The sequence below is a fragment of the Athene noctua genome, chromosome 1 (genome assembly GCF_965140245.1).
Source record: "Athene noctua chromosome 1, bAthNoc1.hap1.1, whole genome shotgun sequence".
In the NCBI taxonomy this organism is placed as follows: domain Eukaryota; kingdom Metazoa; phylum Chordata; class Aves; order Strigiformes; family Strigidae; genus Athene; species Athene noctua.
The window spans coordinates 88908494-88923041 of record NC_134037.1 but is presented as its reverse complement, the minus strand read 5'-3'; the positions used below and the strand labels follow the sequence as shown (position 1 = coordinate 88923041).

At 39.0% G+C, this 14548-nt stretch overlaps 1 protein-coding gene across 5 annotated transcripts in view; it reads left to right on the top strand.

Moving 5' to 3' along the window:
* Positions 1-12825, top strand: part of AKT3 (AKT serine/threonine kinase 3) — a 158848-nt gene extending 146023 nt beyond the window's left edge. For 3 of the 5 annotated variants that reach the window (XM_074896855.1, XM_074896856.1, XM_074896857.1), the window contains exons 13-14: positions 8723-8825; positions 11752-12824. In XM_074896855.1, the coding sequence (XP_074752956.1) occupies positions 8723-8825; positions 11752-11837 (189 nt within the window). In that variant the 3' untranslated portion in view covers positions 11838-12824. Of the gene's footprint in view, positions 1-8722; positions 8826-11751 lie in introns of all 5 variants that reach the window. The other 2 variants (XM_074896858.1, XM_074896859.1) reach the window with 1 other exon arrangement.
* The last annotated feature ends 1723 nt before the right edge of the window (positions 12826-14548 follow it).

The window sequence follows — 14548 nt, the reverse complement described above, 5'->3', positions numbered from 1 at the left end:
CTCTGATGCTGCTAACTAGTTAAACTAATTAGATACTACACAGTGATAATAAAGCATTGTATGGCACACTGGAGCAGAGAAGGTCGTTGCCTTTAAATGAAAAATGTATAGTAGTTACCATTTGTGATCAGATGCATTTATTTTTGGCAGAAAAACCATGAGGGCATATGAAAGAGGGCAGCCCATGCCAGGTTCTTCCTGTGATCATCTCAGCCCTGATGAGTTTTTATCTCTGTGCCTGAGTAGGAGAAATTGAATAGTTTGGCAAACTCTGAAGACTTCAAAAGCTCATATACTTCTAAATAAAATGTTTATTTTTAGCTAGAGTCAAGCAGCTTTTTGAAATTTCTCTGCTACTCATTTGAGAATTGTCTTAGCATGTTTTTATCTGGGTTGAAGAAATATTCTTAAATTGTTGGATGTTCTGTCTAGGTCTTTCACCAAACAAAAACCACATGGGCAGTAGTGTAAAGGTGGGAATTTGTGTATGTCTTCAGTCATGCAGCTTGAAGCACTCAGGTAGCCTCATGGCAAAAGAGATCTAGACCTTTTAGTGCAGCCTGTGTTTCCTCCTGCAGGCAACATGGATGAAGGAAGAAAGAAACTGTATGGGAATTTGGGCTGAGATATCTATCTATACCTCCTCCTTCTGATTTCTGATAATACCTCTGATTGTTCCTGAAGCAAAATAGGGAGTGTTAATAAATTTATTTGTTAATACTGGGATGGGAGTAGGGACAAGTGGCAGTAATATTTAAAGCTGGGGTGTCTGACTTTACTGCAGGCGCAGCACTTACGAAGGTGCCTATCTCAGTGTGGAGGCAGTGACTTCCAGCATAAATTCTGACAGCTGCAAGAAGCTGTTCCTTACCCTTCAGCTGTGACTACCTTTGCTTTACTGAAAATGCAACAGCAGCAGATGATGAAATCCCATGATTGAAGCCCTGGGTTCAGGCCTGGCAAAATCTGCAATATAGCTATAATCTTAAATGCATGTTTAAGTACCTGTTACATCGGAGTTTAAGGGAAAGGGCAGGAGGGCAATACGAACATACCAACATCTGCTTTTAGGCTGTTGCTATTTGAGTCATACTATTTTTGTATGATTATCTGCAGTGCAACAAAACTCGTAGAAATGACCCTCGTTGCTTTTGTGTTGTTGCCATGTGAAGTAGTATAATGATCAGAAAACTGGTAACCAGCCTGATCTGTTAATTGTGTTTCCATTGATACTTTAAACTATATGGGCAGGCCTGGTGGTTGATTACCACCTCTTCCCCCTGCTGCTTGAATTTATGAGGAGGAAAATAAATATACATGAGGGTGTCGTGAGTCTTAAACTGAAATTGTTGCTGTAGTCCCGGGGGTTGTTGTATCAGCATTGTATCACTTGGAAAACAGCTTGTCCATGGGCATCCCCCCGCTGAAGGCTGCCGTCCTGTGGGTTTGTGATGTGTGTCCTCCCAGCACTGAAATCCCAGCTCTTCCTCCTCACGCTGCCCAGGACGGCCACATGTACAGCACCCTAGTGGGATGCTTCCAGCTCCCGGTGGCCGTGCTGGGGCTGCTGGCTGGACAGCAGGCTGCCTGCCTCTGGGCTGGCTATGCCCATCAGCCAGTCCCTGCGTGAATGCTTACTGACCGCCTTGAAGCTCAACTCAATTTATTGTCTTTCCCGCTGTGGAAATTCTAGTTTTTTGGGGGATGGACAGGGATGTCTCTCTTCTATTCAGTTAACTAGATTAAGTAATTCTGTGGGAAGTGTCTATGTTCCTAGTCTTTTCTCCATCACGGTGCATTTGTCAGCCGTTCGAAATTTATGAGGGAAGGACATAGACTGACAGAAAGCATAATCTCATCAGCTCCTGTTTCCTTTGGTAACTGAGCTAACGTCAGAAAAAGGGCAGAAAATTATTGTTAGGAAAGGAAAATTGCTATTTTAAAGGACTTACATATTTTTAAATAAAATACTGTTGTTGATGATCTAATGTTGAAAGACTGAAATAAGATTTTGTGGTTTTAGTATCTCTGCATGATCTTTAGGGTCACCAAGCATTTGCTTTGATAGGAGCTTATAAGACGTATAAATGAGAGAACATGTATTAACAGATATGCATCAGAAAATGATAAAATCTAAGACAAGGTTTGCTAGTGTCCTTTTAAAATGTTTTATTGTGGTATTTTGAAGTTAGTGAATTCCAGTTTATGTGAAAATAGACTACTTGCAAGTCATTTAGTTAGTCAGCTAGTTTGTTAATGTAATTTTTTTTTTTTTTTTGATGTCTGTTTGTGAATTGTGACATGTTTTCAGTACTTCAGTTGAGCATGCTTGTGATGAAATACAAAGGTGTATTTCAGTGATGTGACTCCATTCTCTTATCACAGTGTAATTTATTTTCTTTCACCATTCTGATTTGGCTAATCTGTCTCTTCTGCTTGATTCTTGAAAAGAACAACTTTGCAGTTTTGGTTCTCTAGGGAAGTTTAAGGTAGATGAAAGTTTGATTTATGGACACCGAATCATGAACACTTAATTAACTTTCATAGTCAGAAAGAACTGTATCATTTGACACAGTTTTTGACATATGTCAGACTTGAGTAATAAACTAGATGGAAATTGTTGAAATACAGCATATGATGACAATACAAGGCATTATTGAAATGTCTGTTTTGTAGTCGTTTTTATAATAAATCTTCAAAATACATAAACTGTGAGAACAGCAGAATTCATAAAGAAGAGGCATATATGTTGGGAAACAGCAGCCATTTATTTTAATTGGACAACTTGGAATATCATACTCAAGTTGAACTGTGAGTAAGATTCAAATAGTTATTCCTTATGAATAAAACCTGAAACTGAGCAACAGTGCTCACTCTTTAGTATTTATATGATACATAAAGAATTAGTGTGTTTGGGAGTTTTGAGATTATAATCTAGTTATCTCATTTGTTTAAATGAATAATTCAGTGGGGGTGGTGTATAGCTGCTCCTCTTACTCCTTTCACACTTTATCTCAGAGTACTATTCAGCTGCAGTCTTTTGGTGGGTGAGATTCTTACAGTAGGATTAATTTTGAGTTCATTGGAAGGAAAATTCCATTTAAATTAAAAGGAGAAGGGAGATTAGATTGACATTCTTAAACTTCATATTTTTCATTTGGCAAATTGAGTGCATTGCAGTTACTTTGAAGCAGCTTCAGCCACTTCCTATAGAACACCAAGACAAATGGATTCCTGTCAGATTATCTTTAAGCAAATAATGTTACACATTCTCTCAAGCTGAAGTATTTGTGTAGTTGTTCAGTAAGTGTGAGGAAGCTCGAAGTGTAGGATGCAGCCTGTCTCTTCATCTTTGTGTGACTGTAACAGACAGGTACTTGTACCTGCCCCTTTCCTTCCCCCTAGGGATGAGTAGTAGGTTTCTCAGGTCTTGAACTGTGGAAAAACAGAGGTGTTTCTCACACGCTGCTCTTGATGGATGCCAAATGGAAATGCCATTCACTGAAGATAGTGAAGACACTAAGAATTTGATATTTCTTCTGCTGTCATTTCTAACATCAAGCCTTGGAAATGGCCGGGGCAGATTCAGCTTGACAGATAGGTGTGAAATTGGATTTTTGTCTTGAATATCGACTCTATAGTCACTTAACTCACACTGAATTTAGACTTTTATCTCTTTATCTGTACACACACGTACATATCTATGCATATGTGTGTATGTGTAATGCATAAATGGAGAAATTCTGTTATTTCTGGTCCAAGTAAATTGTCAGGTGCTGGAGATGCAGTCTCCTGTCTGGTTTGAGTGTGTTCTGCCTGAATTTGCGCAGACCACTAGAGGAGGAAAATTGTCCCGTACTAAAGCTTGGCAGCCAGGACTGAGCAGCACGATTCTCTTGCAGACTCACAAGGCCCATGCTCATCTTGTTCCTTTCGGACACAGGTTACTGGGTGTGCCTTGTGGTGCTCACATTACTTGTACTTTCTGACTTCTCAGGTCAGAATTGGGAAAAGCTGTAGCGATAGCAGCTGGATACCATTTCCTTGTGGCACCAAACATGAAATGCCACTGGCTGTAGAGTAGCACTTTCATGTTGTGATTGTCAGAGCTGTAGTTAATGCTGGGTGGTTTTTTCTTTGTTATTAAACATCAGCTTCAGTCTTCCTCAGGATGTACGGAGAAGCTTCTGAATTCTTAATTCAGGCTCTGTGCCAATCTAAGTGGTTACCTCTGCAGCAGTTGCACCTTATTTGTCTTTCTAATGGCTTCATTGCAGCTGCAATTTGTGGAGTTTTTGCTTCCTGTTTTTAAATAAAATCTGACAATTAATGAACAAAGGTGGCACCCCTCCAGAAAGACGATTGTCAAGTTTCTGTAGCATGGCCTGTCATGTTGGTGACATGGCTTGCAAAATCTGTCTTGAATGATTCTGTCCCCAGTCTCCTGAATGTGGTGTTGAATTACTGTGTCCCTCTGTGTACACTTGCGCACATCATTTATAATACACTCTGTGCTTCTGCTTTGTATGAAAGGTTATTAGGAAAGGATTTTCTACTGCATTTTTCTCAGTTTCCTTTGGAGGTGATGCCCAATCTCTGTGTGCCGGTTCCTCATTTCTTCACAATAATTATTTTAGAGGTTTTCCCATTAGAACTGGATATGTGTCTTGCAAGTATCCCAACAATTATATGAAGGTCAGAGAAAGAATTTACTTGAGGGAAGGGGATATGTGCCTTTGGTGTCAGATCAGGAGTCTGAAGTGAGTTGGCCACAAGACTTTAGCCACAGTTGGCTTGGTGTAGGTAGTGTTTAGCAGGTCGAAAGAAGGGATCACCAGTTCTCGGCTGTCCTCACAGCTGTGCTCTTTGAAATGGTGCTGTGAGGGAAGGAGGCAAAGTGTATGGAAAGAGTTAAGAAACCTTCCTGCTGCTCCCTCTTGAGTTATATCTGTGCATCTTAATCTTGGCTACCAGTTCCTCTTTTCCATAGGCTGTAGGGGATGGTTGATGTATGTGAGGGTATAGCTTGTATAAATACTGGTGTAAGCTGTTGTGGAGAGCCACATGGCTGCGCGGTTTGTTTTTGCAGTTGCTGAAGTTTCCAACTGCTTTTAATGTCTGGGATATGAAAGATGCTGCTGTAAGATGGATGAATCCTAAAACACCAATGACATAAATTTGAGTTGGGTTTCTCCATTCTGGTTACAGCCTGGAGTTTTGTGTGTTTTACTTGTCTCACTTCCCTAGACAGCTAAACTTCTGCTATAACTGGGAGTTTCCTCAGCTGTCTTACTGGATGTTATTGATAAAGGTTTTCTGTTAAGCCTAGCTACGCAGCATCAACTTGGAGCACCAACTTCCTTCTTCCATTCACCTGATTGATGAATTTGGTTTTAATAGTGCTTTTCATACTTGAGTGAAATTATTATTGTAATTACTTTTTCCTTAAGAGTCGTTTATTACTGTGTTTCTCTTCCTAAAATAAAGTTTTCATATTATTTTCAAAATCTTTACTATTTCATGGATAGGAGAGAACAAGGTGGTGATCTAAAGTTGTAGTGAGGCCTGTTCATTTCTGTGGAAAGGAAAAAAAATAAAAAGAACACCCCAACCCCCTGAGTTAACCAATAAGTAGCCAGTAAAAAACTTGTCAGCTAATGAATTATCTTTTTCCTCTTCAGCTGCAGGTCCATACATTGTTATATATGATGATCTTATCATGCTCTGCCTTTTGTTTTTCATTAACTACTTTGACCTAAATCATGGTTGTTGAAGCCTGCAGAGTGACTGTTTTCTCCTCATCACATAGTAGTTGTAGCATGAAAGGTCTCTGGTTTACTTCATAGCAAGAGTGTTTTGTTCTACTGGAGATGTGTATTGCACCATTGGAAAGACATTGTTTCGTGTCCTTGACTTGAGAAAAAACTTTTCTTAAGCTTGTATTTTCATTTGAAAAGTTTTAATTCTTGTGAAATGGCATTTTCTGTTTCTGATCTGGAAAAATTATCCCAGTCATGGAAGTAGTAAAATTGTTATAAATCTGTTATCTAATGGATTATTTTTCATACTGAATTTATCCAAAGTTTATTTCAGTTGCTCAGAACTGTGCAAGTGCCTAAATGTCTGTATGGATGTGCAATGGTGGTCGTTTGGCCTGCCTTGAGCAGAGTACACTACTTGGCTGCATATATTTTATTTTATTTTATTTATTTTTTTTTTAAATTTTTGTATGTTGGAAAAATGAGAAGAATGGCAGTGTGGATGTTCCACTGGAGTAACTCTGTGCTTAGGATTTGTGTTGGCTGCTTTACTGGGGGGGACATATAACTTGGGAAATCTGTTTTAATGTGCAGAATTGATTGGGACGGCCAGGGCACATACAAAAATAATATTCATAAAAGTGCAGAAATTTGTACTTTGTTTTTAAACATTGGATGTAACTGGATTTATACCTGGAAGATTCTTCTGATGTTGATTTTTAAAGATGTTAGTTTCTTAATCATTTATCCTATAATGCCTAAATGCTTTACTTCAAATACACCTCTGCTGTTTTATGTTTTTCATTCAGGAAAATGTAAGGGAAAACGGATTTTTTTTGGGTAAAAGTATTAATCAGATTTATTGTACTGTTTTAACTATGTGGAAGTGATATATTTCTTTTTGTTTAATAATTTCTTGGACTGTTACTGAAGATTGGGATCAGATAAGATAGAGGTCTTCATATATACTTGAAAGGTCAAAGAAGCTGTGGCAGGGAGAAAAGTCAAACTGTTGGGTGAAGGGTAATGCTGAAGGACTTGTAGGTGTATCCTGAGAGGGATGGCAGCAGACTCTGGTCCTACATCTGAAGAACCATCCAGCATTCTGATGTGGTGCTCATATTGCAAAGTACAGTGAAGGTATCTTTCTGCAGCTAGTGTGGCTTTCATGTTACTGGCTGTCAGTGTAGTATATCCTACGTGAGAGGGAAAACATGAAAAGAACTGGGTGTCACTTTTCATCCTGGATTTGGAAACAATGGGAGTTTGTGTGTGCATTTGTAATGGTGCTAAAAAATGGAGAGAGGTTTTATGTGAGTGTATGCACCTACACATGCTTTTGTTTACACACACACACACGCCTTGTCTTGCTGCTTAAGTGCCCCATTTATGCACCTTACCACATTTTATTCTTTCGTGCCTCATTCCAAACTGTAAAGTATTAGGAATTAATAATTTTCTGCATAGAGATCTACTGTGAAGATCATCTTGTTGAAAGACTTCTTTCTTTGGCTGGTTGTGCAGCACTACATACTTACGCATTCTAGTCCTCATAGGATAGCTATAGTCCTCACAGGACATAGTTTCCCTGCATGTCCTCAGAGGACTCTAGTACATAACTGGCTTTTCTGGGGGTTTGGATGGTTCTATTTGTGTATCATGTAGTCTCCTTCGGTTAGCACTGAGATCCAGAGTTGCTTCTAACATTCACCAGTTCATGCAGATCTCTCCAAGCTGTACAAAAAAAAAAAAAAAAAAAGTCTTGCGCATGGAACATAGTAAAATAATGAAGACTCCTACTGTTTTAAAAAATTACCATTAAAGAGTTTCTGCAGTGTACATCGTGTATCATAGATTGTCTAGTGCACTGAATTTGGTGAATGGGAGTTTCCTCTGCTGTGGGACAAGAAATAAATGAACAAATTAATTGTTTGGTGTTGGTGTTCTGTAGTTGAAGAGAGAGATAACATGAAACTAGTGAAAACCACACGCAAGCTCTGTTAATATCAGCAAGCTGTAATGTAACGTTACATAGAAAGGGAAATTGATATACTATCTTCGGGGGGTGTATTTTAAACTGCATATGAGGAGAAAATACCAAAGGGCTCCAAGGTACAAACCAAAACATTGCCAACAACATCCCCTCCCTCCCCCTTTTGCAATATCATACATACTAAACTGCTGTATCCTTTTGGACTGGTACCGTGCAGTGTGATATTCCATACTGAATATGCCTTCCAGTTAAAATCTTCAGCCTATAGGTGGCTGTTCTGGAGGAGAAGGTGGATAGCAAGGCTGGCTCAAAAGAGGAGTGAGGAAGTCCTGCCTGTGGGCTGTGAGCAAGTACTAGGGATGTGCTGTTGGGAAATACCACACTGTACCATGAAAGCATCAGGCAGGATTAGATCCAGCAACTCACTTAAACATGAACTCATCTTTATTCAAATATAAAAATTACTTTCACGTTCACATAATTTCTTGTAAAAGTAAGTTCAGATGTAGGCCCTAACCCTGCAGAAAAAAAAAAAAAAAAAAAAAAAAGCAAGCAAGCATTGTGCTTACTGTGCTCCCTGTGTAGTCCTTTTTGCCTTAGCTGTTTATACCACCCAGTTGTGGTGAAGTACCTAGGGGGGCCTTTGCCTGACATCTATGCAGGTAATTAGAATAGCCTGAAGAGCTTCTAGGTAATTATCTTTATGAAGTTCAGTTTATCTGCAAGTCATGTGAGAGTGATACTTGGAATTTAGCTCTGTTGTGCTATTAGCTAGATTCTGAACTAGTATTTTTGGGATTGACTTTAATGGCTCCTATCTCTTACTAGAAGTTAGAGACTCAGCTGCCTCTCCGTGGACCTACTCCTTTGGTCTGGAGTGTAGGGAAAAAGAACAACTTACTTGTTTTCCTGGTAGTAATTTGGCTGGTTTCAGGTATAGTAATTTCATTTTGTTTCTTTGTTCTTTCAGCTTGTACCTCCTTTTAAACCTCAAGTGACATCTGAGACAGACACCAGGTATTTTGATGAAGAATTTACAGCTCAGACTATTACAATAACGCCACCTGAAAAATGTAAGTCAAACTATGCATAAGCATAAATTAAAAATAATCAATTTATAATAAAGCACTGTGTAAGGTTTTTTCTGTTTGAACATGAAAGGTATTCTCACTGTTACTTATAAAAATCTTCATACGAAAGTGTGCAAGAGTAACTCTCGATGACAGTGTTCTTCTAAAGAAGGAGTAATTACAAAGCTTACAATATTAGATCACTCCAGGTTAGGTTTTGGGGGATTTTTAGAGTTTCGTTTGTTTGTTTGTTTGGGATTTTTTTGGTGGCTTTTTTTGTTTGTTTTGAGTTTGTTTTCGTTTGTTTTCTTTTTAAATAAGGGAAAACACCAGCTTCAAATGTTTGCTGGTTGGCAGTCAAGGTCCCAGTTGAGCAAAGTACTTGGAACATGGACCCTACTTTTAAGCATGCTGACACTGCTAGTGGCTTGGGCTGTCTAGGTTTGGTGAGTTAGACATATTTTAAACTACACTGAAGACCAAAATAAGGAAGAAAAAAAAAAAAAAGTGCTGCCAGAGACAAGTGAACGTTTATTGTGTAGATATCAATTACTTGAAAATGAAATCTTCTATCAAGTCCTGTGCTTCAGCAGAGCTCTTAGAGAAGTTATTAATATAGATGTAACTGCTGTACTTGGCCTTGCACAGAGTTTCTTTGTTGAAGTGAATGTAATTTCACCACAGTTTGTATTTTTGGCACCTTCTGCTATACACACAAGAATCATGATCTGACCAGCCAAGCTAGGACTTAACAGAGTTACTTGCCAAGCCAGAGCAGATAAAATCTTGCTGCTTAGTTCTTGAATGAATTTCCTTTTTAAAAGTGAATTTTTTTTTTTTTTTAATTGGACGATAGGAAAGGAGGATCACAAAGGTAGACAATAAAGGCTAAGATTGATCATCCTTTCATAGACATAGCTCATTTTTCTGTGTTTTAGGATTCCCAGGTTTAGCTGCAGTTTTTGTTGGTATACGGATCTGGAATATTTTCTGGGTTTTGCATTTTTAGTGTTTCAGTGCAGACATTTAAGTGATTGATTTAAGTCTTCCTGCTGTGAAAAATGCTTTCTTCTCCCGCCTATATTGATAAGAATTTGTTCATATTTGTAATTTGAACAAATTTTGCTAAAATTTGGATTAACTTGGAGTCTTTTAATTCAATATCATAAAGTCCTGATCTCTTGAAAGTCCACATGTGGAATGAGAATAGCTATTTATCCGTTGAAGGTTGAAGCAATACGAAATATGTGTGTGCTACCAAGACTTCAGGTTTGAATTTATTGAATTCAGAGCAGGTGATCGGTACCAATGCAGGGAAATGACCGACCTACCTAAAGTACCTGTCTTGGCCTCTGTTAATGGTCCTGCTACTGCAGCATGAAACTTAGCACAGGCTGAACCCTCACCCCAATCGTAAGAATAATAAAATGGGGGGTGATGATAAGCAGCAGTGCAGAGATGAGCTGTGGCGTTGCTGACATGGGGAGCCCTCCCAGAGAGCTGTGATAAGTAGCATCGCTAGCAGCACAAAGGTGAATTTTCTCTCAGAATCACAGAATCATCTGTGTTGGAAAAGACCTTGAAGATCATCTAGTCCAACCTAACACTGACCATTCTCAACTAACCCGTGCCAGGTAGATCAGGAAACTGCTGCCATGTTTAGCAAACTGCAGTGGCTCAAGGACCACATACAGTTTTCCCTTTCCTGTTTTTTGCAACAGAAAATGATTTCTAATTATTTTTTTTTTCTGAGAAAGTAAAGTTTCTTCTCACCTCTGCCTGATATGATTATGCAAAATGCGTTTTAGGGATGGAGGGGTGGTAACTGCATATCAGAAAGTTACTGCTGAACTGAAGATCTTTAATAGTTACAGAAATAATTTTTATAACATTTAGGCCAGTTATTTAGATACCAGAGTTTTACAAATCACACTAAGCGAATGTCAAAACTATATCTTGTATCTACAGTAATCAAACTGATAACAAAACAAACAAGCTCTGTACATTAACCTAATTTAAATTGATGGTGTAAAAGGGAGACTGTATTTGAAGTTACAGAACTGAGAGGCACTGTTGAAGTCAAGCAGCCTAATCATAGTAGTTACTCAAACCTGCATTAACTCTAGATTTTATATGTAGAATATATGAGGATACAAAAGATACATAATTCTGAAAGGTTGCATATAAATACATTGTTAGAATAACAGTTTCAACAGGAGTCTTTAAGGATAAGCGCTGTTGAAACATCCATGTGAGAATGCAGATCCAAATTCTTAGAATTAGGCAACATCTGGTGCCTGGTTTCCATTGGCACTGTGGGAATTAAGTAAATAAAAATATTTATGAATTTGGCTTAGCCCGTGTTTGCTCTGATCCCAGTAAATACTGTAAAAATAAATAGTTTACTAAAGAATAATATGTTAGAAATGAAACACATAGAACCTGCATGAATTGTTCATTTTGTAGTGGTTTTTCCTTTTAACTCCCTTTGAAATGGAGGAATATTTAAATATATCTATAGCGAGATTATGATTTCCTGAACTCAGCTTAAGAAGCAATGACAACTGGCTGCTTCAATCAGCAGTTGGCTTCTGTGCTACCAGAAGTCAGATGTGCTGGCATGTTTTGATGAGCCTAGAACAGGTAGTAATGATTCAAGTTCTGAGGTGATAGTCATGATAAAACCAACCAACCAACCAACCAACCAACCAACCAACCAACCCACCCTGAAAAGAAGGGTGACTTATTGAAAGGATATCCTTTCAGTGAGTGTCATCTGCTGTATGAGCATTGCTTACATGACTGAAGTCTTCCTTTAACTTGCGCCTTTAACTTCAGCATTGAACCCTGAAAGATGTACGGCATGTCAGGTGAATAATAAAGTTTTGTTGCATATGTAATGACATTTTGAACTTCTCCCTTACTACAGATGACGAGGATGGTATGGACTGCATGGACAATGAGAGGCGGCCGCATTTCCCCCAATTTTCCTACTCTGCAAGTGGACGAGAATAACTTTTTTGTTCTGCTGCTTCACTGTCATCTTAGGTTTATCACTGAAAATGATTCCTGAACATCACCACCAGTACTAGATACTATTTAAGATAGCGGGGGCACTTTCAGAGACCGTTCCAAATTGAACAAGTTTCTTTCCAAAACCTACCTAAAATCCATTTTGGTTTGCATGAAATACAAGGTTTTCTCTACTACGCTCTCCTGCTGTTGCTGCTGCCCACAGTCTCAGTGTAATAGCAACGTCAAGAAGTTACTAACAGTTTCTTTGAAGGTAGATGACTTGACTTCAGCATTGTACACTTTGTGCACAAGTAGTCATCTATTTTTCCTCACAGTGGAGGCTAAACAGAAAATGCGTTGGTCCAGCTTATCTTCTTCCAGAAGATGAATCAAAATTGTAATTAGTCTAAAAAGACTAGTCTATAACATTTTCTTGCATCTGTTTGTGCTGGTTAGAACAAGGAAACATAGGGGTGGTGATGTACATATGCAAGGTTTTTGTTAGGCATATCATTACTTGAAGCAGGTCTCTGTCATTAACATCTGGCTGGAATTTGTTTGGGAAATGTTTGAGAGAAGGACTTAAACTGTTGATATATATAAATATATATATATATTATTTTTTAATTACTGTTGGATACTACAGAAGAAGCAGAAGGGCTGGACTCACCCAGCCTGCCACTTAGAACTTCCAGGTTCATGTGCAATCATGGAGAATTGAACATTATACATGCAAGAAATGAAGGCATAAAAGCAGCAGTTGAGGTTGTTTAAGGGGTCTTATAATTTGCACCAGATAACATCTTTCTCATGCTTTTCTTTTTCTTTCATGATATACATCACCTCTGATGGCTGAAGAATGTAGACAGGCATAATGGTATTGCTTCTCACCAAAATGTGTGCACCAAGGTAAACAGGTGTTTGCCTTACTCGTTTTTATTTTGAGTTTGTGAATTAGCTTTTTCTCCAGGTGTTTAACTCTGAATATTCTTTTTCTTGTTCTTTTTTTTTTTTTTTTTTCCTTTTTTTTGGTTATACTGCAGTAGTATTTATTTTTAGAGATAAGGATTGTATGTGTCATGTTTGCAAATGCTGCTACATCTTAGATAGAACAGGCTTATAGCAGTTAATTTTGTAATATATGGAAGGACTGTACAAGCTGAAGGGAATAATGCACTTTTCTCCCCTGTGGAAATTTTAACAAGGCTCTGAAATTGTACATACTGCTTAGAATCAGATTTTTGTGAATGAAATACTGTCTTTTAATTGTTTGGCAACGGAGGTGAGGAATTCCAACTTCATGTGCCAGAGGGTTAAAAACAGACAAAAAAGCTACATCTTGTGCTCCATTGAGGATAAACGTAATGTAAGAGCCTGACAGCACAATAGAAAATTTCTGTTCTAGATGAAGGAATTGCATTTGAACAACGAGACCACAGTGATTACAAGAAAAGCACTTTAATAATTAAAATAGTAAATTTCTGGGATCAGCCATTCTCAAGCAAAAGAGTCCCGAAACCCAGCGTGTTACGTGTAACCGTGGTACCCGATTGACCGAACTTAACTCAAAACATCACAAGAAATGCTCCACTGATAGGAAAATGTCTTTCCATTTCCGAAGATCTGTATCTAACAGAACATGTGCATAAACTTTAGCTTTGATCTTCAGCAGTGATAATCTTAATAATAAACCCTTTGGTGCTAGGAGTCGGGGCATCGCGCAGTGCAGCGGTAGCGTGCACGTGCCCTGAAAACGGCATCTGAAAACCCCGACTCCATGGGATTATCACGCGAAGTGTCTCTGCGTTCGGATCTTGTTAGCTCCCACGAAGACTGTGATGTCGCAGAGTATTCCTGGTTGCGCTGTGTGAATGAGTAGATGAGTCTGAAAGGCGAGATGTTCCTACGCAGATGCCTTAGCCTCTTGATGTGGCAGGTGGAGTGCCCTAGCATGAAGCCCACTGCTGGCAGTGCACGTGCTGGGATGGTCAAGGGGTAGGGGGGCATTTTAGCAAGGCAGCTAAAGACGCAGACTAATTTAGACAATTTTTCATGTTTCGTGTTTTATCTTTAGTAACGGGTGGATAATCAGTCAGAAATATGTCATGATGTGAATTCTAACTGCATAGGATCTCCTTCTGTCACCTTGTAACACTAAACATGTGTAGAGATTATCCCTCTACGGAGAGAGAGAGAGGCGCACAGCAGATGCGTTGCAGGTCTCTTCCACACCGGTAGCATAGAGGTGTCTACACTGACACGGTGAGTGAGTGAGTGAGTGACTGAAATAACAGAGTACTTAATAGACGGGCATTAATTAGTTCTCTGCAAAGGCCTCATACTTACTAAAACTACGGTGACTCAAAATCTGTGTTATATGCCTGTGTTTTTTCCCCTGTGTTTTCAGCTTGTAATAGCAATAAGTTTCTTGACCCAGGGCACCTCTAGCTAATGACCAACTGGTGCCGTGCCTGTGGCCAGCCGTTCCTCGCGTGCGGAAGAAACCCTGTGGTTCGCTCACCATCGCGTAGCTAGTTAGTGTGCGGTTTGCAGCAAATATCTGTCAGTGAATTATCTGAAAACCTTTTAAGACTTCACTTTGCATTGTATCGTCTGCCTTCCAAAACATCATAGATCAAGTCTGTGCTACAGAAAGACCCAGCAGCCACTTGGTGCTGCTCGGGGTTGGGGGATTCTCTCTCTTACCAGTG